The sequence below is a fragment of the Indicator indicator genome, chromosome 20 (genome assembly GCF_027791375.1).
Source record: "Indicator indicator isolate 239-I01 chromosome 20, UM_Iind_1.1, whole genome shotgun sequence".
Taxonomy (NCBI): domain Eukaryota; kingdom Metazoa; phylum Chordata; class Aves; order Piciformes; family Indicatoridae; genus Indicator; species Indicator indicator.
Genome location: NC_072029.1, coordinates 3,079,132 through 3,103,598, shown reverse-complemented (window position 1 = coordinate 3,103,598; position 24,467 = coordinate 3,079,132). Strand labels below are relative to the sequence as shown.

Sequence of the window (24,467 nt, the reverse complement as noted above, 5' to 3'; positions counted from 1 at the left end):
ACCTTCACAGAGGTGAAACTGTATTGACTTCGTGGGACTTACTTGCTGTTGTGAATGGGGAAGCAGGACCCTGTTGGAGGTTTTCCAAGTCAATCTGGCCACTCAAAACAAATCAAAAGGGAGTTTTTAATGGCAGACATCAGAGGAGAGCCTAGCTGGAGTAAATGGCCTTAAATCCATTGACTGCAGTACAACCCACAGTGACTTAGGCCAAGGGAGGACTGTGGGAGGTAGGATTCATCTGCTTTAACTTCTGCCATGTGTGACATTGTAGCTGAAGCTGAGCAGCTACCCTCTCCTTACAGCCAGAGAGAGAAACAGGCATCTTCAGAATGCAATTAATCTGATGATGTCAGAGAACTTCAGGAATAAAGGAGTCATCTGGGGTCCTGTCTATAATCCAGCATCAATTGCAAAGGCAGCTGAGGGTACCTAGAGATAACCCAGTGTCTTACAGACACCTGCATTAGACCAGATGATTTCCAGGCACTCAGAGTCTAGATAATTAATTTCTGCCTCTCTCCTGGGCTTATTTTCCATTCATAGCCAAGCTGAGATCTCTGCTGTATTCACTGTCCCAGCCAGGACTTTAAAAGATGCAAATGTAATTACAAATCTATCTATCTATCTATCTATCTATCTATCTATCTATCTATAAGTTAAAAAGTCAGGATAGATTAAGGCCAACTCACCTGCCACTTGCTCCGAGCCACAATGAATTTGAGCTGCTTGGTATTAATGAAATGAGCTGCTTCAAGGGGGACATTATGCTGCCAGGTGGAATGAAAGGAAAAACATCAATTAAAAAAAAAAATCCTGACTTCATTTCCAGAGAAGTTGTTTGGTGTTTGGTTGGTTGTTTTAAGGATTCCCTCCTCCCCCAAAAATTGATTTAGGAAAGCTACAACAGACCAAAAGCCACAGTCCCTTTGTGATTAAATTGCAGACAGTCTCAACTTTTCAATGACAAAAGCAAGCCCTGTTCAATGCATGTCATTAAATTCATTTTTAGGGGTTTATTTTTAGCTCTTTTCCTTAGTAATTTAAGGCATCAGAGTATCAACCACAACTTTGCTCTGCAAAGCCACACTTCCCATCCAGACATGTTGTATCTTCTCCAGTCAGCAGTAATCTTTATCTTTTGAAAGGAAAGACATCTTGGCATGTAAACACCAATGGGTCTCCTCTTTCTGGAGAGCCATGCCTGAGCTCCTCTGTAGGACAGAAATTAGGAGGCCAACAGCAAAATATAAATCAGCAAATAACTCCAAGCAGCTTTACAAGCTGCCCCTCCAAAAGTCTCTTCCCTTTTGACTAATAAAGAACCAGGACACACTTACCATGAACCACTTGTGGGACAGACAATCCAAAGCACTGGGCCTGTCTCTGATAAGAGAAAAGATCACTGGGTCAGTAGCAAGCCACTGCCAGCAGCAGCCACAAGATCCTTCTGAAGGTGCCTGCTTCACAGGGACACCACAGGGACACAAGTATGCACTTGTGTGTATGGAGCCGTGGCATGGCTTGGACTGGAAAGGACCCTTAAAGGTCATCCAGTCCAACCCCCCTGCAGTCAGCAGGAACATCCCCAACCACAGCAGGTTGCTCAGAGCCCCAAACATCCTCACCTGGAATGGTTCCAGGGATGGGGCTTCTACCACCTCTCTGGTAGGCAACCTGAGCCAGGGTCTCACCACCCTCAGTGTAAAAAATGTCTTCTATATCAAAATCACACTAAATCTCCCTCTTTTAGTTTAAAGCCATCACCCCTTGTCCTGTCAAAACAGGCTCTGCTGAAGTGTCTGTCCCCAGCTTTCTGGACCCCTTTAAGTACTGAAAGACCACCAGAAGGTCTCCCTGGAGCCTTCCCTTCTCCACGCTGAACAACCCAAACTTCCTCAGCCTGGCCTCACAGCAGAGGGCTTCCAGCCTTTTGACTGTTGTTGTGGCCTCCTCTGGCCTCACTGCAGCAGGTCTATGTCCTTCTTATGCTGAGGACTCCAGAGCTGGCCCCAGCACTGCAGGTGGGGTCTCAGCAGAGCACAGCAGAGCAGAGGGGAGCAGAGAATCCCCTTCCTCCAACTGCTGCCCATGCTGCTGGGGATCAGCTCAGGTCCCAGAGGGTTCAGGGCTGTGAGCACACATTGCCAGCTCATGTCCAGCTTTTCAGCCACCAACACACCCAAGTCCTTCTCCACAGGGCTCCTCTCAACCCCATCATCCCCAGCCTGTACTGTTACTGGGCTGTTGATGCTGCTGTTGTCTAGGCTGCTGTCTTGTAGCTGAGAAACAAAGCAGAAAGAGGTCTTCAACGCAAGGTTGAAAGGTTTCCTTCCCTTTAGGTGAAGCAATCCTCCCTTTCCAGTCTGCCACTCCCTGCAGATCCTCAGGAAGCCCCCATGGCACTCTGTAGGGAGCCTGCTCAAGGCCATGGAGAGCAGCCCTAAGAGTGACTTTGACTCTGTAGGTGGTCAGAGGAAAAACAGCTTTGGCAGCAGGCAGAAGGAATAGAAATGAAATTAAAGAGCAAGTGTCTGCAAACATGCCTTCAAGTCATCTTTTGTACTTGAAATTGCTTAATGGATGTGGTAAATGTTATTTAATTCTCACATAACTCTCTCTATTCCAGACTTTGCTCTTCCGACATTGTCACTTTAGAAACTCATCTGCCTGGATCAGTCAGGGAATGAGGACATCACCATACCAGGACCAAGCCAGTCTGGCATAATGCCAAATTGTGTTTTGAGTAATGGGGAACAATCAAGAAGAATTAGATCACAGCACACCACACTTCCCTCAGCTTTCTGCTTTTCAAAGTCATTGCAGCTCTAATGAGCTGAGATCTGCCTGCTGAGACACCACTATCTCAGCACACTGGCTGTAGGAAGCACAGAAGTGGTGCACTCACTTGGGGTTCTGCTGTAGGATCCCTTGCATGAAGTCCTTTGCATCTGCACTCAAGTGAACAACATCAGGAATGGTCCAGGAAATTTCCCCCTTCTGGATATTGAGAAGGGTTCCTCTGTCATTCTCCCCAGCAAATGGAGACTTGCAGGTGAGGCTGATGTATTGAACACAAAGCAAAAGGAGACAGGCTTTAGACTTGTGTTTGCTCTTCAGATGACAGAAGAACAAATGCTCACACAGGGCATGAAACACTTGAGGGACTCCATCTCCATGTGTGGGACTTGCAGTGCTTGGGAGCAGTGCATCCACTGGCAGAGCATCTTTCACCCCAGCATCCCATGGCACAATTATTTATCCCTGTTTCAAAGGGTTTGATCTTGAGCAGCTACAGTAGGATGTTGGCTAAAAGAGGCAAGGGGAAGATTGAACCTCCTCCACCACTCTCCTTGCTGACTCAAAGGAGAGCAGCTTTCAGGTCTTCCAGCAGGGACAACCACCAAAGCTTTGGGCAACCAGGAAAGAGTGAGTAAAGAAGAAAACCACAGCAGAAACTGCCCTCATGATAGAAGGACTCAGTGCTTCACTCAGAATCCTCTCTGGAGGTACTGGAGGGCTCTGACTGACAAAGGCACATTGAGTGAATCTTTCCAAGAAGGTCTATTTACCTTAAATATGTGATGACTCCAACAGCCCTGAGGAGAGAGGGAACAGGATGTCAGGTGTTCATCATTGTTTCTCCATCACACAGCCCCTTGTTCTGCCACTAGACACCTTGGCACAGTAAGGTCTCTTTCTTCTCCTCATCTTTCCAAAGAAAAGAAGCCCCCAGAGCTACTGTTCTCACCCTCCACATTTTGCCTTTTAACATTTTAAAAAATAATCCTCAACTAATTCTCCATTTTTAAAGCGCAAACAGAGAAGAGGAGTGAGTTTGCCTTTTCTAGAAAGCCCCTTAGGATCCCCCTCCCTAGCTGCTGCCTCTAATGAAGATCATCTTCTCTAAGATGCTCCTCTGCATTCATTAGCTGTCAGAGTTCAATTATGGTTGAATAAAGCAGACAGGAGGAGCTTTAAAAAGCCCTGATGGGGTTTGGATTCTCAATGTTCACTCTCAGTTTATCATCACTGCTCCATTTACTTATTAACAGTAAATGGAAATAGAGGGCATCTAAGGCAAAAAGCTTTTTAGAAAGATGAAAGGTTACCAGATATCAGTGGCTTTTGACACTGGTGACAGAGAAACAATTTCCGGGGCAACAAACTCTGGAGACCCATATTTGCTGTACTGAGGCTCAAAGGGGGTGATCTTCTGAGCAAATCCAAAGTCACAGAGCTTAAGATCTTCCCTTTCAGGATAAACCATGAGGATATTCAGTGGCTAGTAAAGGAAATAAAATAGAAAGGAGGAAACTTTTCTTGAAATCAGGCAATATTTTTAGTTGTAAGAATAATTTGAAGAGAGAATGCCCACTTGCTGACCTACAAGAGGGCTAGACCTGCCACTGTGTGTTACCTTAATATCCAAATGAAGGATGTTGTTGTCATGAAGATATTTGATCCCTTCCAATATCTGCTTGATATACAACTTGACCTAAAAAATTAAATAAAAAGTATTAAACATGAGTAGTTAAGAAGGAAGTCCTTGATTCCACCAGCATTTTGAATCTGTGAGAGAGGGAGAGATTGAACTAGGAATAGGACTAGAATGAACTTCCTGAACTACTTGAACTTCAAGGACAGGTTGCACAGAGCCTTGAGCCACCTGATCTAATAGAAGGTGTCCCTGCCCATGCTGGGGTGGTTGGAACTTGATGATCTTTAAGGTCCCTTCCAAACCAAACCATTCTATGATTCTTTGATGGCCATCCCTGAGCACTCCAAAGAACAATCAATTTTACCAAAAAATATGGGACATCTGCTTACTAGATGGGAGGTGTGAAACACTTTGAGCTTGGAGGAGCACTAAGGATCTCAAAAAACAGCCTAAGAAACTGTAGGGTTCAGCCCTTGGTTTGGAGACTGAAAAAGGAGTGGCTGGAAGTACATTTGTGATGAGAAAGTTTGATTGAACAAGTGAAGATACAGGAGCTGCAGGTGATAGATAGCAAGGAAAGGATGATAGCAGAGCAAATATCATCTGTGCTGGGCTGAATGCAATGCTGGTGGTCAAAACCCCTTCAGAAGAAAAAAAAGAAAGTCAGCTGAGTAATGAAAGCTGCTGGGAACACATTGTAAGGGCTGATTCTGTTTTGACAGATTACCACTGATCAAAGACAGTCCTCATATTCCAAAAAGCAAAATGCAGCTGGCAGGTGCTCTGGTGGTAGCCACCAGGTCTGGATAGTCAGCTCAGAAAGGCAACTTACCTCCGCTTCAGTCACCACACTCCTCTTGAACAAGCGGTCCAGGAGCTCTTCGTTGGAGCACCTGACAACAGCATTAAGGGCAAACAGAACTGCAGGTACAAGCTGCTTTGCACTTGGTCACCACCTCTGTCCAGCTAGCAGCAGAATTTGTGAGGTGATCTCAGACAATGTGATCTGCAGGTAATCCATTGAAGTCTCCACTGCACCAGTGTCTTTCTTGCTGAACCTGTGCTCCTGTTGTGCCCTATGAGGAGAGGCTGAGAGCCCTGGGACTGTTCAGTCTGGAGAAGAGAAGGCTGAGAGGGGATTTAATAAATGTTTATAAATATCTGAGGACTGGGGGTCAAGAGGGAAGGGACAGGCTCTGCTCAGTTGCACCCTGGGGTAGGAGAAGGAGCAATGGATGTAAACTACAGCACAGGAGGTTCTACCTCAACACGAGGAGGAACTTCTTCACTGTGAGGGTCACAGAGCACTGGAACAGGTTTCTCAGAGGGGTTGTGGAGTCTCCTTCTCTGGAGACTTTCAAGACTCATCTGGGTGCATTCCTGTGTGATCTGTGCTGGATTCTATGGTCCTGCTCTGGCAGGGGGGTTGGATTCAATGATCTTTGGAGGTCCCTTCTAACCCCTAACATCCTGTGAGCTGTGATCCTGTCATGCTCCCTACAAGCTGGAGCATGGTATCATTTCTGCTAAAACCTACCTGTTGGCTCTTGTCTTTTCTGCTCTGAAACGCATTTTCCTGCTGCTTTCTCAGACTGGATCTCATGGAAACAGAGTTCTTCACTTCCAGACATTTCAGAAAAGAGTTTTGATTCTTAACAACTCTTTGACACTTGTATATAGCTCACCTGCAGTGCTGGGGCCACGAGTCCTCAGCACAGGAGAGAGCTGGAGCAGATCCAGAGGAGGTCAAAAATTATCTGAGGGCTGGAACCCCTTTGCTGTGAGGCCAGGCTGAGAGAGTTGGGGTTGTTCAGCCTGGAGAAGAGAAGGCTCCAAGGAGACCTTCTGGTGGCCTTTCAGTACTTAAAGAGGCAAATCAGAAATCTGGGGACAGACTTTTTTAGCAGGGCCTCTTGTGACAGGACAAGGAGTCATGGTTTTAAACTAAAAGAGGGAGATTTTGATTGCAGAGAAGGAAGGAATTTTTTACACTGAGGGTGGTGAGAGGTTGCCCAGAGAAGTGGTAGATGACTCATTCCTGATCAGGTTGGACAGGGCTCTAGTTGCAAATGCCCCAGGGAGGGTTGGACTAGATGACCTTTAAAGGTCCTTTCCAATCCAAAGCATTCTATGACTCTAGAATGATTTTTCCCAAAGCAGCAGAAACACTACTTTGTGAAGACCTCCCAGAGCTATGCCATCCTGCAGTGCAGAGCAAGGCAGTGCACATGCTTTTCTCTCAGGCAAAACCTAAAAGTGCTTAATTCCTTAGCTATTTAATGAATGAGATCTACCTACTGCTCCCCAGCCTCCTCAGAGAAGCAGCACAGCAAAAGGATACAACTCCAGAATCAAAATGAGTGTTTTCCTTGTTTCAAAGTGGTCCAAGAGCCTGGTGATTCTGTCGTGGGACAGGGAGGCAAGAATGTCTCTCTCCTGATGTGCTCGAGCCTTTGTTTTGCTCCGTAGAGGAATGAATTTGGCAGCACAAGACACTCGGTTCCCTTTGTGTACAACTCGTTTCACAAAGCTGAAGCAGCCCCTGTGTTAAAATCAAAGGAGAAACCCTGCTCAGACCTTGGTTCAAAGCCCTCTGCACAGCAGGGTTAGACCTTTCCATGTCCCAGCCTTTAACAGCTCCCTGCTGCTGCTCAAGGCTGGAATTCTCCAAGGTAAAAAAGCTCACGTTCCTGTCTGTAGGGTGATGTTGCCCTCTCCTGGCTGTCTCTAAAATTAAGGAATGAGTTAGCTTCATTTCAGGAGTTAGAGCTCTTTCAGGTGCTACAGCCTTGAGCAGACAAAGGCTGATGCTCTTGGATCCCTGGGATGGACACAGGGCTTGTGATGCCCACTGCCAAGGTCTCATACATGGGCACCTATCCTGCCAGCCTCCAGCTGGGATTTTTTCTGGCTGGAGCTGTGTGGACTCTCCCACCCTCTGTCAGAAACCTCAGAGAAGTGTTTCCAGCACACCTCAGTAGGGTGATGTCCCACCACTACCAGCACTTGGATCTCTTCAGACCCTTCCATAGCCAGGCCCACCTCTGCTTCTGGTTACACATGCTCAGCAGCTCAGATTGGGAAGCAGAGATTCTCCAGAAGTCATTTCTGGAGAAAGGGAGGCAGAGGGGAGTCCTTCTTGTTGGGTTTGAAGAGAAAGAGTTAATGACTTTTGAGCTTGAAGCTCTTCTCCACACCTTCTCACTCTCTACAACTCCCTGAAAGAAGGCTGTAGTGAGGTGGGGGTCAGTCTTTTCTTCCTAGTCTCAAGTGATAGGACAAGAGGCAATGGTCTCAAGTTGCACCAGGGGAGGTTTAGACTGGATATTAAAACAAACTTCTTCAGTGGAAGTGTTCTCAAATGCTGGAACAAGCTCCCCAGGGAGGTGGTTGGATCCCTGTCCCTGTAGGTATTTAAAAGCTGCAGAGATGTGGTGCTGAGGGATGTGGTTCAGCACCAGGCTTCATAGAGTTAGTTCCTGGTTGGACTTGATGATTTTAAAGATCTTTTCCAAAGAAAATAATTCTATGACTCTGTGAAGTTGGGAAATTCATTTACCTTCCAATTTCCTGCTTAACCTCATACAGGGAATGAAGCTTTCTCCTGGTGGCCACTTTCTTTGCCTCTTGGTCTTTCTTGGCTTTGGGAATGAAGGAGGATATAAGTGTTAACATTCAGACAACAGTGCCTCACTAAGAACATGCAAAGTCATTACAGGACAATAAAAGGCCTGGAAAATGGCAAGGGGCCTCTAAAACTTGTGCACAGAATGAAGTGGAGCTGCCTGATGAGAGAAGATGCCAATGTGAGCTTCAGGGATGCACCTTGAGTCGGAGAAGAGGAGGCTGAGGGAAGACTTCATTGCTTTCTACCACTACCTGAAAGGAATGTAGTTCCTTTCTTTCCTTCCTGTAGTAGGAGTGAGCTGGGGGTCAGTTTATTCTCCCTTGTACCAGGTGGTAGGATGAGAGGAAATGGCCTCACTTATTTCTCTACCAGTTCATCACATGTATGGAGAAAGGGGAAGCAAAAATCTCTTTTGCCTATATATGACTGGAGGTCATTAGGGCATTTGCTCTTATACTGGATTCTGCCATGCTGGTAACACATAAATACTACACAGGAAATGCAGAACAGATACCTTCAGGGTACCAGAAGATGACCACAAGAGAGTGAACTTTGCAATGGCTGTGGAAGCAATTCCAATATTACCTTCATGCACAACGAGCTCTGCTTTGCACAAAACCTCCCCTCCTGCATTTTTGGCAACACAGGTATAGACACCACCATCTTCTGAGACAGCATTGTCCACAGCTAAGAAATATGTTGTTCCTTCCTTCCCTTGATGGACCCTGTTGCTGTCTGTCAGCAATGAAGTGCCCTGGAAGAATGAAAGGACATTTTTGGCACTGAAAAAAAGCCAGAGAACAGATGCTGCTTCTCCTCATGAAATGAGATGCAGGACCACAGCTTTATTTAAGCAAACAAACCTCACTAAAAAAAATACTGGCTGGAGAAGACCTCCATGTCGCGCTGTTTCTCTGTTTCCACATTACCCAACAATCTTTTGTTCCATAACCTATTCATAGGAGGATTGGGAGGGGCACCAGGGCGGTGGGGTTTATTCTTCAGCTCTCCCAGCAAACCATGCCTGAGCAGGGAGCCCAGGGAGCACAAGGTACTTTGCTCCTGCCTGGTCTCCAGCTTGATTAGGCACTTGTGCTGCTTAATACATGCATAAATGCTCCAAATAAAGGTGACAGAAGGAGAGTCTGCTACAGTGACACTGGAGACAACACAAAGTGAATTGCATGAGTGGTGGTTGCAACAAAATCTATAGATAGGACCCAGAATCAATGCAGGTGAAAGAGCAGAAGAAATTCCCTGCAGAAGTACTGCACAATGGTCTTTGCTATGGTGCTCTCTCTCTCAGCCAGAGGAAAATCTGCGCTTACCTTAAACCACAAAACAGTTGGCTGAGGGGTTCCTTCAATGACTGCCTGAAACTTGGCACACTCCCCAGAATTCACCTGCACGTCCTCTATCGTCACTTGCATGTAGGGGGGACCTGGTGAGACACAAGGGTTTGCTGTGTGCACAGTGCCAGGACTTCATTCCTAGTGTGCTGGTGGGGAGAGAGTGACTCAAAGGGCAGTTTTAGGACTGGCCATTTAGGATAAATCATTGGCTTAATGTCAAGTCAGGAGATACCACAGCAATGTGGTTGGGTTTCTCTACAGGAGCATTACTTTTAAGCTTCTCATCTTCATGCTTCTCTGTTATACTTCCTGTTTCGTTTACAGTTCCTACTCAAGGAATGGAAGTACTTAAAAGAACAGAGAAGACAAAGACAACCATGGGAAGACATGGGAAATGGACACAAGGTTCTCCCTTACTTGTTGGGGTCTTCTCTTCAGTCTTATACACACGAGTTCTTTCTGTAGTCTCAATATAAACTTCACTGTGTACATCCCAGACCACATCTCCTTCTCTTCTGTACCAGTCTCCTGCCCCTGAGGCTGGTGATGTCCTTTAATGAAGCCCAAGAGGAAAGGTCATTCCATAATTAAATACAATTGCAGAGACAGAGGTTTACACCCTGCCATTGATCTGTGTGTTTAGTAACAGACAAGTAATTATTTGTAGAATCATAGAATTGCTTCAGTTGGAAAAGACCTCTAAGATCATTGAGTCCAACCTGAGACCACCACAGCCATTAAGCCATGCCCCAAAGTGCCATGTCCACAGGTTTCTTGAACACCTCCAGAGATAGTGACTCCACCACCTCCCTGGGCAACCTGTTCCAATCCCTGACCACTATTTCAGGAAAGATTTTTTTCCTGATAATCTTCCCTGGCACAATTTCAAGCCATTTCCTCTTATTTTATCACCTGACTAAGGAAAAGAGACCAACCCCCACTTTATTCCAACCTCTTTTCAGGTAGTTGTAGAGAGTAATGAGGTCTCCCCTCAGCCTCCTCTTCTCCAGAGTAAAGAACCCCAGTTCCCTCAGCTGCTTCTCATAAGACTTATTCTCCAAACCCTTCACCAGCTTTGTTGCCTTTCTCTAGACACACTCCAGCAACTCAATGTCTTTCTTACAATTAAAACAAGAATAATTTTGTTTTGGGGGGATTCCCTCCAGCCTTTTCTATCCTTCTTGCACAATGCCTTTGTGACCAGGGATCTAAAAATAACAATAAACCTACAAGAATCAGTTCAAGCCCCCAGCTGCTTCCTCCACCGCAAAGAGACTGCTCTCTTGCATCAAAGTTTGACACATTTGGAAATGGAAGTGTTCAAGGCCAGGTTGGATGGGGCTTGGAGCAAGCTGCTCTAGCAGAAGTTGTCCCTGCCCACAGCAGTGGAGGTGGAACTAAATGATTTTTAAGGTCTCTTCCAACACACGAACCATTCTATGACTGTATGAAATGTGTCTGTTGAGCTGGGGTTTACCTGGTAGTAGGAACAGTGTGCTCTGGAGTGCTTCCATCTCCAGCTGCTCTTTCTTCATGGGAAAGACTGGGGCTGGCTCTTGGCACACTTGGTTCTTCATCTGGAATCTGCCTTTGTGCCTTGTCTGGCAGCAGAAATAGGGCAAGTTAGACACATCACCTTTGACAGCACACCTGAAACCCAGAGCATACCTTTGGGGCCATCTCTAGTCTGCCTTGTGTCAGAACAAAGTCCGTCTGACCTGAGCTGAGTGCAGTCACTGAAGCTAAGAGGAGAGTTTGGCCCTTGTGAGACAATCATATGAAGCAAAGGGCTTGGATAACATCAGAGAGACTGAATGATGGCACACTGCTGACTGGGCAAAACTAATTTTGCTGTGGGGAAACACACAGAGACAAAAATGGGAGAGGTGGTCAGTAGGGACAGGAAGAAATAGGATGACTGGAAGGGCAGCATGAGTTACAGAATCACAGAATCACCCAGGTTGGAAAAGACCTCAGAGATCACCAAGTCCAACCTATTACCTAACACCTCCTGAAACTAAACCATAGCTCCAAGTGCCACATCCAATCTTGTTTTGAACACCTCCAGGGAGGGTGACTCCACCACCTCCCTGGGCAGCACATCCCATGGCCAATTACTCTTTCTGTGAAGAACTCTCTCCTCACCTCGAGCCTAAACTTCCCCTGGTGCAGGTTGAGACTGTGTCCTCTTGTTCTGGTGCTGGGTGCCTGGGAGAAGAGACCAACCCCCACCTGGCTACAACCTCCTTTCAGGTAGTTGTAGAGAGCAATAAGGTCACCCCTGAGCTTCCTCTTCTCCAGGCTAAACAGTCCCAGCTCCCTCAGCCTCTCCTCTCAGGGCTTGTGCTTGAGACCTCTCCCCAGCCTCGCTGTCCTCCTCTGGACACATTCAAGTATCTCAATGTTCTTCTTGAGGAGCACTCTGGGGATGTTTGGTGCTGGCTGGTCTTCTAGAAATAACAGAAATTAGTTCTACTGGGGTGGGAAATGTGGTTAGTCAAGGCATTACTGGCAGGGGCAGAGATCCCAGGCAGGTGGGATTTGGCTCTTCCACTGCCAGCACTATTGAAAGTGCTTTGCCTTATTTTTATTCAGAGGATCTGGTTAGAGGGACAGTTGTCAAGTCTCCATCTGATTGAAATAATTTCTCCTATTAACAAAACATTTAGTTTTCTCAGCTGAAAAGACTGCAAACCCCTCTCCTTCACTGCTCTATTATCTCTGTAGTTAAGACTAAGGAAATACTCTGCTGGTTCACTTATTATCATAAGATTTTTGTGTCATCCTGCTTCATCAGAGGATTACTTTTTTCCTATAGTTTTCTCTTAGAAAAGGAAAAAAAAAAAGGCTTAAAATCCTGTCATTTTTTTAAAATATTGGGTCTGATTCCATGAAATGTTTCTATCCTTGTTAGCTTTTAGACAGGAATATCTTTTTCCTTTAAAGAGCATCTGGAGTTTAAGGGCTGAGGGCTATTTGACATTATCCTTTTAAGTTAGTAGTGGTGGAGGACAGTTAGTCTGACTTGACACAGAGACAGCTTAGACAAGTTGCTATGGCAGAGACAGAAGGAAGAGTGGAAGGGTTGCCTCTTATTCACAGAAAAAACAAAGCAGAGACAGAAGACACCTTCTCCTAGCAAGACACAGTCACACATTTCATAGCTTTTAGTCACACGTAAACTGCTCTGAGCCTACCAAGGCTGGTAGAAAGGTGAAATTGATGCACTCAGTGTCTTAGAAAGTCTCTGAGAGTTGACACGGGAGTGTTAAACACTTTTCCAGCTTATTTATGGTAAAGAATAAAAGAAAAACAACCTCCCTTACCCCTTCCAAAGGAAAACAAACAAATCAACCAACCAACCAACAAATGACTTCTATAAATGTAGAGGAGGGATCCCACCCCACCTTCTCCCCCAGAACAACTGAAGTCAAGGTCAGAAGCTCAAAGGTGGTAAAAAAAAATCCCATCCCTCCATTTTTGGCAGGTGATGAACCCAGATACAGTTTTCCAAAACCTCTTGTTTACAGAAAGACCTGCCCAAACTTGTGGTCAACCTAACCCCAACCCACAGCCCCATGTTCCTTTGGGTCTGGACGTCCTCTTAATCTTCAATTGCTCAAAAAACCCAACAAAAGAAAAAATTAAGGGGAAAAATATCATTATTGATGTGTGCAATATTTTTATCTCTCTTGACTCCCATGGGACATCTTCCAGACTCATGCCAAACCTACCATGCCCTCCAGCAGTCTGGGTTTGGGTACTGGCTTCATGAACTAGCACAGAGGACCTGGCTGCTCTTTCTGAGTGGTCTGAAGGAATGGACCCAGGGAGGCCAAGGCCATCATCTCCTCCTTGCATGCCTGGGGGAAGAGTCACCAGCAGTGATGCTGAGTCCAGAAGCTTCCTTAGAGCTGTCTTGATCTCCTTATCAGCACGCTGAAGCGAGGCCTGGACAGAAGTCTCCATCTCTGACTGTGAGGGACTCATTCCTACAGACAAGAAGAACAGCTTTTCTCTCTTCAGGGTAACAGGAAAACAGCAGCAGCATCCAACCCATGGAAATATTCCAGAGGTATGGTTTTCCCCTCCTAGAGCAGAGAGCTGATACAGAAATGGCCGTTCCAGCAAGGGGAACGTAGCTAAGGCTTAAAATAAGAAGGCTGACACAATAGGCTTTGGGAAGACATATGTCACCAGGCTGAGGACACTGTGCCACACTGCTCACACACTCAGAGTCTCTCCAGAGAGTAGAACAGAGGCTCCATCTCCCAGCTCAACCTTACACTGGCTCATCTGTCAAAACCAGCTTTGTTAAGGTCAATCAAACCAACCCAGCAGTGACTCCCTGCACCCGTGCAGACCCAACGTGCAAGGAGAACCTTCTGCTCACAGGAAAGGAGGAGTGAGCAGGTACTGGCCTCAATGGGGATGCTGGAGAAGGGCAGGGCAAAGAAGAGAGGGCTGCCCTGCTTCATGGTTCTGTAAGACTGAGAGGGTGGCTGACAAGCTCCTCCTTGCTCTAGAGTGATGTGTTTGTCCTGTGTCTGAATGTTCTTGCTGGGCCTTGCACTAGAAGGCACCTGAGGCTTTAAAATTGGTACTGGACTAAGTCTTTGCAAGATACTCTAGAAGCAAAATCCCCTACTCTGGACAGTAGTGCAGTTGTGTATAGGGAAGCATGATGCACAGGGGGATAGAACTTGTGCCTCAAGAGACAAAAGATTTCCACAAAGAAAAATGGATTTTCAAGCTTCTGTCTTTGCAGAGTGCCCACCTGGGTGACAAATACCATGGTCTCATCCCCACTCACTGCTGGCAGAAGAAGGTAGGCTAAGATGGAGCTATAGGACTTTAGGAGTTCATCTCACCCAGTCTCCTACCCAATAAACCTTCCTCATATCTTGAAGAGGCACAACAAAAAGACAGATGGTATCCAGGAAAACCCTCAAGTAACCATAAATGCAGACAAAAGGCATGTCAGATTAAAACCATTCATCATGTTCATGATGTGAGAGCTTTCCAAGCAAGACTGCAGACTCAAACAATCCTGTGTTGAAATAAAAAAATGAGCAGTTGGCACACACATGACTCTGACTTGATTAGTGCCATTGCCACTGGAGCTCATCCTGAGGCTCTTTTGGTTCTGCTCCTTTGTCAGCCTTAAAATAGTAAATTTACATGACAGACCTTAGCAGGTAAAGCTGAACACTGTTTGGATCAGCCCCCTTTGAAGACTTCTCACCTGATTTCCGTTTCCAATGTCTCTACATGAGCATAATGGTTAGCAGAGTATCATAGAATGGTATGGATGGGAAGGGATCTTAAAGATCATCTAGTTCCACCCCCACCCTTCCACAAGCAGGGACACCTTCCACTAGACCAGGCTGCTCAAAGCCCCATCCAGCCTGGCCTCGAGCACTTCCAAGGAGAGGGAATATTTGAGTTGTGGGTTTGTTGATGGAAAGAGCAAGCTTTGCTCTTACAGTGTCCCAGACAGCACTGGGCTGGGTAGAAGACCTTTAAATATTCTTCTACATAAATATTTGGATTCTCTGGTGTTCCTATTGTGATTGCTGCCAACTGGTGCTCTCCTATGAGCTGGACAGCTGCCACCAAATGAACTGTTTAGAAAGGCAGGAAATGCTCTGGGTCTCTCACAGTGAGAGCATAGATCCACAGGTGTATGTATATCCAGGTTATATACACCCACAAGTCTCTCCCATGATGTTAAGAACCATCACTTTCCTCCCTGTTCAGGGAGGTTCCACACTGTGAGGCAAGATGCTGATCTGGGGAACCTAAATATTAGCTGAGGTATGTCAAACTAACACCTCAGTGATGGACAGCATTTCTCCTAGTTCAAAAAGCTCAGCCATGAACCTTTCCTCCCATCTCCTGAGGCAATAGCAGGAACACAAGACTGACATGTACTTTTAAGTCCCAATTCAGTGTCCAAGAAGGACCCAAGAGGATGAGCATCTTTCAAAACTACTGACTCATAGATCCAAGTAGGAAATAACCCTCAGAACAAGCTCTGCCACTTCAACACTTCTGAAACTCTCCATCAAAACGGAGCCAGAACTCAACTGCATTCATATCCTTGGGTGGCAACCCAGCTCCTGCTGAACTCAATGGACTGCAGTCATCAGTGGAGGAGCTGAGGGACAATCAAGTGAATAGAGAAGCACACAGAAACCCAAGGAGTTCAATGACAGCTGATGCAAGACATTTATTGATATGAGCTCAGCATCTAACAGCGTATCTTGAGTTTGAATTTTTTCTGGATGTGTTTCCTTTTTTTTTTTTTTTTTAATCCTTTTGTGCTTCAAGCAAACTGAAGTTTCCACTTGATTAATACCCATTCATCTGCAGGGATTTTAGTAAAACATTCTTTGTATTAAATTTTTTAAATCCAGCTGTATCTTTTCATCTACAGGAAGTGACTCCCCACACGTCTCATTAGTTATCTACAGAGTTCAATCACATCCAAGCATCAGTTTTAACCTCTAGGAAAATATTCTGGAAGTATATGCAATGAACTTTTCATAAACCTTTCCCTTTTTGGAACAGAGTCCTGCACAGGATTTTAAAAATGCCTTTTGGACTGATTTTTTTTTTGTTTGTTTTATTTTGTTTTTCTTTTCTTATTTCTTTGAAATTCAGAAGGATATGTAAACAGATGTTAATTGCGTTGAGCTAATGGATCAAAGGATAGTTATTTCTTCTACCTCCATCTGAACTGCAACCTTTTAGCTTCCCTAACAAAACAGAGCATAACCACAAGAGGTGGAGCCTCCACAGTTTTTGACACATCTTTAACATCTTTTGAAGAAACATCTATGATGTTTCTGAGGACTAGCACAGGGCAAGTTCTTTTCTCAGCAGTACCTTTGTAAATCTGAATCAAATCCACTTCAGTGGAATTATTCTAGATTGATACTGAAGTAACTGAGATCAGAATCAAGCCCAATATAAAGGAAAGAGGCTTTGGAAGTATTTCCCTGTGGTATGCCTGTTACTTTCCAGTGCAATATATGACCAAAATAAAATAAAATTCAATTAAAAAAGCAGTAAATATATATCCATCATATTACTTAATTATAAAACTAACAGTATAAACCAAGGAGATGTTATAAAAAATGGGAGAATGACATAAAAGAGGCTTTCTTTCACCACATGTCATCACTGGCAAAGCATCCTGTAGTGTGAGGGTAGTGCACATGATATCACACAGATGTTGAAAGTAAAAGGCTGTGAAATTAACGTGCTCCTTTTAATCAGCACATGATCAAGGTGCAGCCCCAGATGGGAAAAGAAAAAATGTTTTGTTTTCTACAAGCACCTTTTTTTCCCCTTTGGTGAATTCAGTCCCTGTTAGCAGGAATATTGCCCAGAGGACTCCAGAACAAGCTTCACAAGATCACCTCGCTGGGAAACAGTGGGACAACATCACACATACAATTCCAAGGCAGAAACTCACTCAATCCTCTCTCTTTGTGCTGGTTAAAAACCCAGCTGTGTCTGAGCACATCTGGTTTCCCTACACCATCTCAACTAAAACGTTTTCTATCATGACACAACTCAGATGGGACAAGGTGTTGGGACTTTTCACCCCAAATCCCTGTCAGAGAGGGCCATGCTTGGTCCTACTGAGATCAATGCCAAACTCCAGCTGACTTCAGCTGTGACCAAGATTGGGATTCACAAGCTCATTTCTCTCCAGGGCTGAGAAACTTGTTGAAGGTCTGTGCAACATCCATTTTGGGTGAAGCCAACAGGAATGGGCCGTGCTCAGTGCATCTTATTTTCCCCCTCAATCAGTGCTCCTGCTGCCAGGCTCCAGAGGAACTCCAGAGAAGGCAGCACCTCTATCAAGGCAGCTCCACAGATATGCTTACAGTAACATGATGCAATTGCAGTGGGCAGTGCTTCCAAGCAGCCCAGTATTAATTTATACAGATGTATTTTCCAACCAGACATTTATGGTAAAGATCTCTTTGTTTATTTATTTGAAAAGTCTCTTTGTGCTCCTGCTACGTTGCTCAGTGGTGCAAATCCAGCAGTGCATTTCTCACAGCACATAGAGGAGATAACCAGCCATCAATCTGTTACCAGCCATCAATCTGTTCACAGCAGTGTTTCACCACTGGCAGGTACAGGAGAATATTCTTCCAGTAATACTTGTTGGCAAAGACCATGGTTGTGGTTCTTTGCATAGGTTAGCACTGAATTATAGATGCAGTAATTTTGTGCAGCACTTTAATCTTTGGTTGCACATTAAGTAAATCTATGTTTTAAGAGATATGGTTTCTAAAGCCTCCTGTAGGTTTCAGCCACAATGAAACCTTCAGACAGCTAGGAAATGGACTTGAAAAACAGCAGTCACTTAAAGATGGTCTTTTTCTACTTAAAGCAGAAGCAAACAACAAAATCCTTGCTTCCTCCAGCCAGTGGGATTTCCACCACTGACTTCAGCCAAATTAGGATTTCAGCCCAAAGGGCTGAGCAGCCCTCTGCATCCCTAGCAAGTGCAATGGTTTCTGTATGTCTCATTCCATGGCAGAAGTTTAAAATAATGGAGCCAGAACACTGAGAAGTTTATGAAGAAATGTTGATAGTGCTAAATGGTGTCACAAGTGTATGGCAGAGCCAAAGCAGTGTGAGGCTTCCTGACCTTCAGATATGCACAGTGACAGGAGGTCATGTTATAGCTGGAAATAATCCTCCTATCCTGGGCTGCTGCAGGCTGCTTGGAAACCTCAGACACTTCCACCTGCTTGCCACACCATAATGCACAAATTGGCACTTGAAAGAATTTTTAAGCTCATGGATAAAATAAAATAATAATAAAACAATCACTTATTCATTGAGATTTCTGTCGTAGGCTTTCCCTAAACCTCCCATCCCTGCTCTGCTATGGAATGATAAATGTTCTCCTTGACCAAAGCTTTCAAAACTGCAAACTCTTCTGACAGACATGTTCCCTTTAAGACTGGAAAAGCTTGACATATTGGATTTAAACACATTTTCCTCACAGGTATCCCCTCCTACACATCACCTCCCAATCTTTGCCACCAATTCCCCTCACCTACAACAATTTGCAACAGTTTTGTTTTGTGTTTTGTTTTTGTTTTTTGCTAAAACGCTGCTTTCTGTGGTGTTGTAGGTTATGCTTGCATCTCCTCAGCTTTGGGAGAGGTCTTCTGTGCTGATGTGCAAGGTCACAGGCTCGCCAACAGTCCCATAGCTGAGGGTTCTGGTGGAAACTTCAGTTTTAAAGCTTGACTGTCCGTTGTCTGCTGAGAGCTGGACTTCAGTGCAGAAAGATGGTTTCACCGTGAAGGAAGGAGCAGGGGAAGATGCTGCTGTGGCTGCATGCACTCCTGCCATGCAGGTATCACTCACGTGGAAAGAGATGTTTGAGGGGCCCACAGACTGCACGCCGGTTACTCTAGACGCCGACACGAACACGCCCCCAGGAATGTGCTCCTCAAACTGGCTGAAAAACCTCTGCCTGGGCTCGGGCACCACAGGTCTCCCCAGGTTCAGCAGCACTGGCTTGCCAACAGTGGGCTCGTTGATCTCTGTCTGGAGCACGGAGATCTCGCAGGGCTTCTCTGCTGCATGCTTCTGATCATCACACCCATAGGTCTCACCCTCTTCAGGAACGTAGTCTTCGAGATCCTCCAAAGTTAATACTTTGCCATTGTGGGTGAGGATCTTGTGTTCCCGGCTGCTAATGTCATCTGCCTGTAGCTCCTCTGGTTCATCAACTAGAATGGCATGGTCCTCTTCTGGAAGGACATCTTGCACTACTTTGGGTACCCCTTCCTCAATGGGCCAAGATACATCCAATTCCTCTACCTCTTCCTCAGCCTCTGGACTCACTAATGAGAACAGAAGTTCATGCTGGCCTGGAGCAGCTGTCTCAATACTGAAGACCAAAGGCTCACCCCTGCAGGCAAGCAGTGTGGGGGAGACATCTGACCCATGGTGAGCACTTGTCTCCTGTGGGAAGCTCTTTCCTTCTGTTCCATAATCCATAAATGAATTATTTCCTAGTTGTTCAGGTCCACATGGGGAGCTTCTATCTTCGCTGCTGACTTGGGGTCCTTCCTGCTCAGCTGCATACACCAGAGGCTGGATATCAGCTTCAGACAGACTGTCACTGGGCAAAGATTTTGCCTGTTCCACCAATTTATTGTTGGAGTTGTTTGTGTTTGGGTCATCTTCTGGGGAACGCCCAGGCCTTGGGCTGGGAAAAGTGAACTTTAACATCCCTGAATCATCTTTTTCTTGTTTGGCTGGGGAAGTGCCTCTTTTCCTTGCAGGTTTCGGTGATTTCTTCACCTTGAATTCAATGATTTCTTCCACTTCAACCCATTTGGGCTTTTTCTCATCCACTTTGGTCTCTGCGATGACATCTCCAGCTGCTGCTCCTTGCCTGTCCTCTGGTTCTGTGACAAAGAGCATGGGAACAGCAGACTTGGGTGTTGCCTCCTGCTCGTATCTGTGGACAGGCTGCCTGATCTTTGACACATAGACTGGCTCCGGAGTCGGCTCCGCTCTCGGGGAGCGGGAAGGCGAACGCGAAGGAGAACGTGCAGGAGAAACCCTTCCCCTCTGTCTTGGGTTCTTCACCACAGTGGTGATGGTTTCCTCTCTGATGACAGAAAGGGTTGGAATGGAGTTGGCAGGAGGATGAGAACTTTTCTGGGGAGAGCCACACTCCATCAGCACATGCCACGGTCGGACTAGGTGCTAGGGGAGGTGGGGGTTAGTTCTGTGAGCACTCCAGCTTGTGGGGAAGCATTGTCATTTCAGAGGGGATACACACCCAACACAAGCACCCACATGCCCATCCCCATTTACCTGCAGATCCAGGGAAAACCTCAGTGCCCCTGCCCCCGGGAGGACCTTAGCTCCACCAGCCTCCTTGAGCACATGAACGCACCACGAGATGTCCAGCTGGGAAATGTTCTCCTGGATGCTGCGATATCTCATGGGCTTGTGCTGACCACCTCCTGTGCTGCTTTGGACCCATAGAGGTTTCACCCAAAGACTTCAAACATTCAAGGAAGTTTAACCTTTTCCTGAGTGTCTTTGGCTTCATCAAAGTCAATGGAAAACTGTTGTTTATTAAAGTAGGGTCAGCAGCAGCCCTTTTTAAAATCAATGTAGGGTACCTCTGATTATTTTTTTCAATAAATATGGAGTATCTCTCATAATTTTTCAATAAATGTAGGGTATCTCTGATTATTTTTTCAATAAATGTAGGGTATCTCTGATTATTTTTTCAATAAATGTAAGGTATCTGATTAATTTTTCAATAAATGTAGAGTACCTCTGATTATTTTTTCATAAATGTAGGATATCTCTGATTATTTTTTCAATAAATGTAAGGTATCTGATTAATTTTTCAATAAATGTAGAGTACCTCTGATTATTTTTTCATAAATGTAGGATATCTCTGATTATTTTTTCAATAAATGTAAGGTATCTGATTAATTTTTCAATAAATGTAGAGTACCTCTGATTATTTTTTCATAAATGTAGGATATCTCTGATTATTTTTTCAATAAATGTAAGGTATCTGATTAATTTTTCAATAAATGTAGAGTACCTCTGATTATTTTTTCATAAATGTAGGATATCTCTGATTATTTTTTCAATAAATGTAAGGTATCTGATTAATTTTTCAATAAATGTAGAGTACCTCTGATTATTTTTTCATAAATGTAGGATATCTCTGATTATTTTTTCAATAAATGTAAGGTATCTGATTAATTTTTCAATAAATGTAGAGTACCTCTGATTATTTTTTCAATAAATGTAGGGTATCTCTGATTAATTTTTCAATAAATGTAGGGTATCTGATTATTTTTCAATAAATGTAGAGTACCTCTGATTATTTTTCCATAAAGGTAGGGTATCTGATTAATTTTTCAATAAATGTAGGCTATCTATGATTATTATTTTTATTAAAATACTCTTCTGAGACCAGAAATCTGCCTTTTTTTTTTCTTTTTCTTTCTTTCCACAAGCAGAACAATTAGATTAAAAGGGCATACAGCACTTGGAGCCAGGAAAAGACAGTTAGAACATTTCCTGCACAAGTCATCAATGCCAGAATAGATTTATTTTTACTTTGCATAAAATTATTGCAGACACTGCTTGATCCTAGCAAGGTCTACTGACATAAAAGTACCAAATTGATCTGGGATTCATGGTTGTAATTTCCCAGCATATTTCTGATGGCCATAGATTTTTTTTTTTTTTGAGGTATCCAAACCAGTTGGAACTTGTCAGCATCCCTGTATATGCACATTCCAGGACAAACTTGGCCTTCAAATAAGATACAGATGGAGCTGGATCAAATAGTTTTAAAATCTGGGGACAAGAACACCTAAACCCAGACTTCAATGCCCTTATTTTTTTTCCTACAGATTTTTTAGTGCCATTTCTTACATGGAAGGTAAAGACAGTGTTGTCTTTGCTGATGCTCTCCAGAGGGAGGTAGCTGGTTCAGTGGAACTAACAGACAGAGCTGGTTTTGTTTCTGTGTTGAGGTTCTATCCTGCCTCAAAGCAAGGAAAGAATTAACTGAAGGCTGAAGACAATGACCTTAACCAGGGTTATGAATCTGAACAATAGCTTTTTCATTTCTCTCTTTTCCTTCACCAGCTTCTAGTCACAGCCATGTAGGGCTGAAAGTCACCAGCTCTGCTCCCCAGCCAGCTCTGCTCCCCGGCCAGCTCTAGCTCTGCCCTGGCTCTTGCACTGAGACAGAGTGGAAGGAGTCTTTGTGAAAGGTTCCTCCCATTGCACTTGTCTAGCCATCATGAAAGACTAATCCTCCAAGCTGTCTTGTAGCCTTTCCCATCTATTGGTCTCATGTTTGAGCAGTGGTATTGCCTTCCATGGAGATCAGATTTCTTTCCACCATCAATCTCTCTCTTAGAGGATGAGGTGAAGTCCAGGACTAGATCAGCTATAGTGAGATTTCTTGTTTTGCAGAGCACTAGCTTATGTCCATATGACCAGGACACTATCCCATGTAGGGCTTGTCTGCCCTCTCACCCTGCTATAGAGCTTTAAGGTCTGTGCAGAGCCTTTATAATGGCCACAGTGACTTTCTGTATTAGAGCAAACTGAACCATTCTAGATGAAGGTGAGAATGAATCCATGTATTCTTGTACTAAGCTTTGCTCTACAGTGCAAGTTACAGTGCTCTTTTGGGTCTGAGATTTGCATGCATAGACCTTGTTCAATCCCATCTCTAAATTATCTAATATTTTTTACTAGCTGCTTCTGTTCCTCAGCTCTCTAAACATTAAGGAGAGCTGGAATGTGCTCTTAGAGAGTTGTTCCCCAAGGTTTGCCCTATCACTATCCCACTTCCAGCTGAAGTCCACTTTAGTAAGTTCATGACCTCATCCTCTAGCAAAAGGAAGGGAATTTCTGTTGTCCTGAGATCCCACTCATAGATGTACCAACCTCCTTTGGGGCTGCCACCCTGACCTTAGGAATCACTTCTTGAGCTGCCCAAAGAACTAGCCTATGGGATTTACACATCAGAAATCTAGAACTGTTTTGTACCAGTTTATTATTATTATTCAATCAACTGATATTAATGACTCTGCTTGTGATTTGAAATCATGAAAGGAAAAGGACTTTTGTCTGACTGAGGAGAGCTGCAAAATAAAAGCATCTCTCCAGGTGACTTACAGGCAGAGAGATGTAGGTAGATGAGCTTTTCTAAGCCTTAGATCTGGTCTGGCTCTAAGTGACTCCTTCTGATGTCTCTGAACATGACATAAAAAAGTATTTCTCCATTTAGCTACCCTACTGGTACCTGACCCCTGGCCCTGGAGATGGTGCAGGCAGAAACATCTTTGCTTTCTGGTCTTTAAGGGAAAAAAAGTCTAGTGACTAGAGGTGTTAACTGAACTGAAGTGCAAGAGAGAGGGGCAAAGGCACAGAAGGGGGACAGGTCTAAATGTGCTAAGGGCATGGATCATAAGAAATGGTCATCATAGAAAACACTAACAGACAAAAAATAAGCAACTCAGAACTATATCTTAGTTGTCATCTCACACATTCTCCTCACCACCCAACAAAAGGAGCACTCAGCTTTAGCATCATGTCCAAGGACTGATTTTAGCAATATTACAACTCTTGAGGGAATGCACTGCCCCCAAATATCCATTCTGTAGTCATCTACTACCACTAGGACATGATTTGAATAGTTTGGAGGTGCTCTGAAGGCTTACCACAGAAGGACAATGTCTCCCTTCTAGCACATGAAACAATCTTACTAGGTATTCATTTATGATACTTAAAACCAAGAAGATCCATTAAGGGTTGTAATAGCTGCTGAGCTTCTGGTCTACAGCTGAGTGAGAAACTACAGCTTCCTTCTGCAATTAATATATTATGGGCACCAATATAAACCAGGCCCCAAGTACCCCAAAAGACCAAGTCATTATGAGGAAAAAAATGCCGTATCAAACACGTAGAGGCAGAAGGAGATACAAATGTGCATCTTCCTTCCTTCTGCTTGATCATGAAAGGCTTCCCTGAAGAATTTAAAATAGGAAACCGGGAGAAGTCACTGTGAGCTGGGAAATGCTTGTTAATTTGGGACATTTTTTCAGGCAGCCTATTCTCAAAGCTGGTTTCTTTTCAGCCTTGAGAGTCAGACTTTGCCTTCTCGAACTCTTGTGCAACTCCAGCAGTACTCAGTGACATTTTTTTCACATGTAATATCATAAAAAAACCCCACCAAAACCTGACCCAGACTGTGTCTATCCTCACTGCTGCTATTTTCTTGAACTAAGTAGTAAGATATTTTAATTTATTTTTTTTCAGGTGGTCGCTTTGCACAGAATACCATGAGATATGGTGGGATGGGAATGAGCACACTTGCATGGCCAAGAAAGGCAAGCTTGTTATTGGATCATGCATAGGCAGCAAGGCAAAACACAAATGTTACCAAAAAAACCAAGGGAAAAAAAAAAGGAATAATCAGCACTTACATGAT

At 44.4% G+C, this 24,467-nt stretch overlaps 1 protein-coding gene across 1 annotated transcript in view; it reads right to left on the bottom strand.

The window, feature by feature from the left end:
• The window catches only part of OBSCN (obscurin, cytoskeletal calmodulin and titin-interacting RhoGEF), a 179,089-nt gene that overhangs the window by 14,469 nt on the left and 140,153 nt on the right, over nt 1–24,467 (bottom strand). The window contains 14 exon segments of the mRNA XM_054389952.1: nt 693–770; nt 1,341–1,386; nt 2,909–3,061; nt 3,573–3,599; nt 4,113–4,285; nt 4,421–4,498; nt 5,274–5,334; nt 6,783–6,983; nt 8,001–8,082; nt 8,655–8,823; nt 9,398–9,510; nt 9,839–9,972; nt 10,899–11,022; nt 13,156–13,413. Coding sequence (XP_054245927.1) covers nt 693–770; nt 1,341–1,386; nt 2,909–3,061; nt 3,573–3,599; nt 4,113–4,285; nt 4,421–4,498; nt 5,274–5,334; nt 6,783–6,983; nt 8,001–8,082; nt 8,655–8,823; nt 9,398–9,510; nt 9,839–9,972; nt 10,899–11,022; nt 13,156–13,413 — 1,697 coding nt within the window.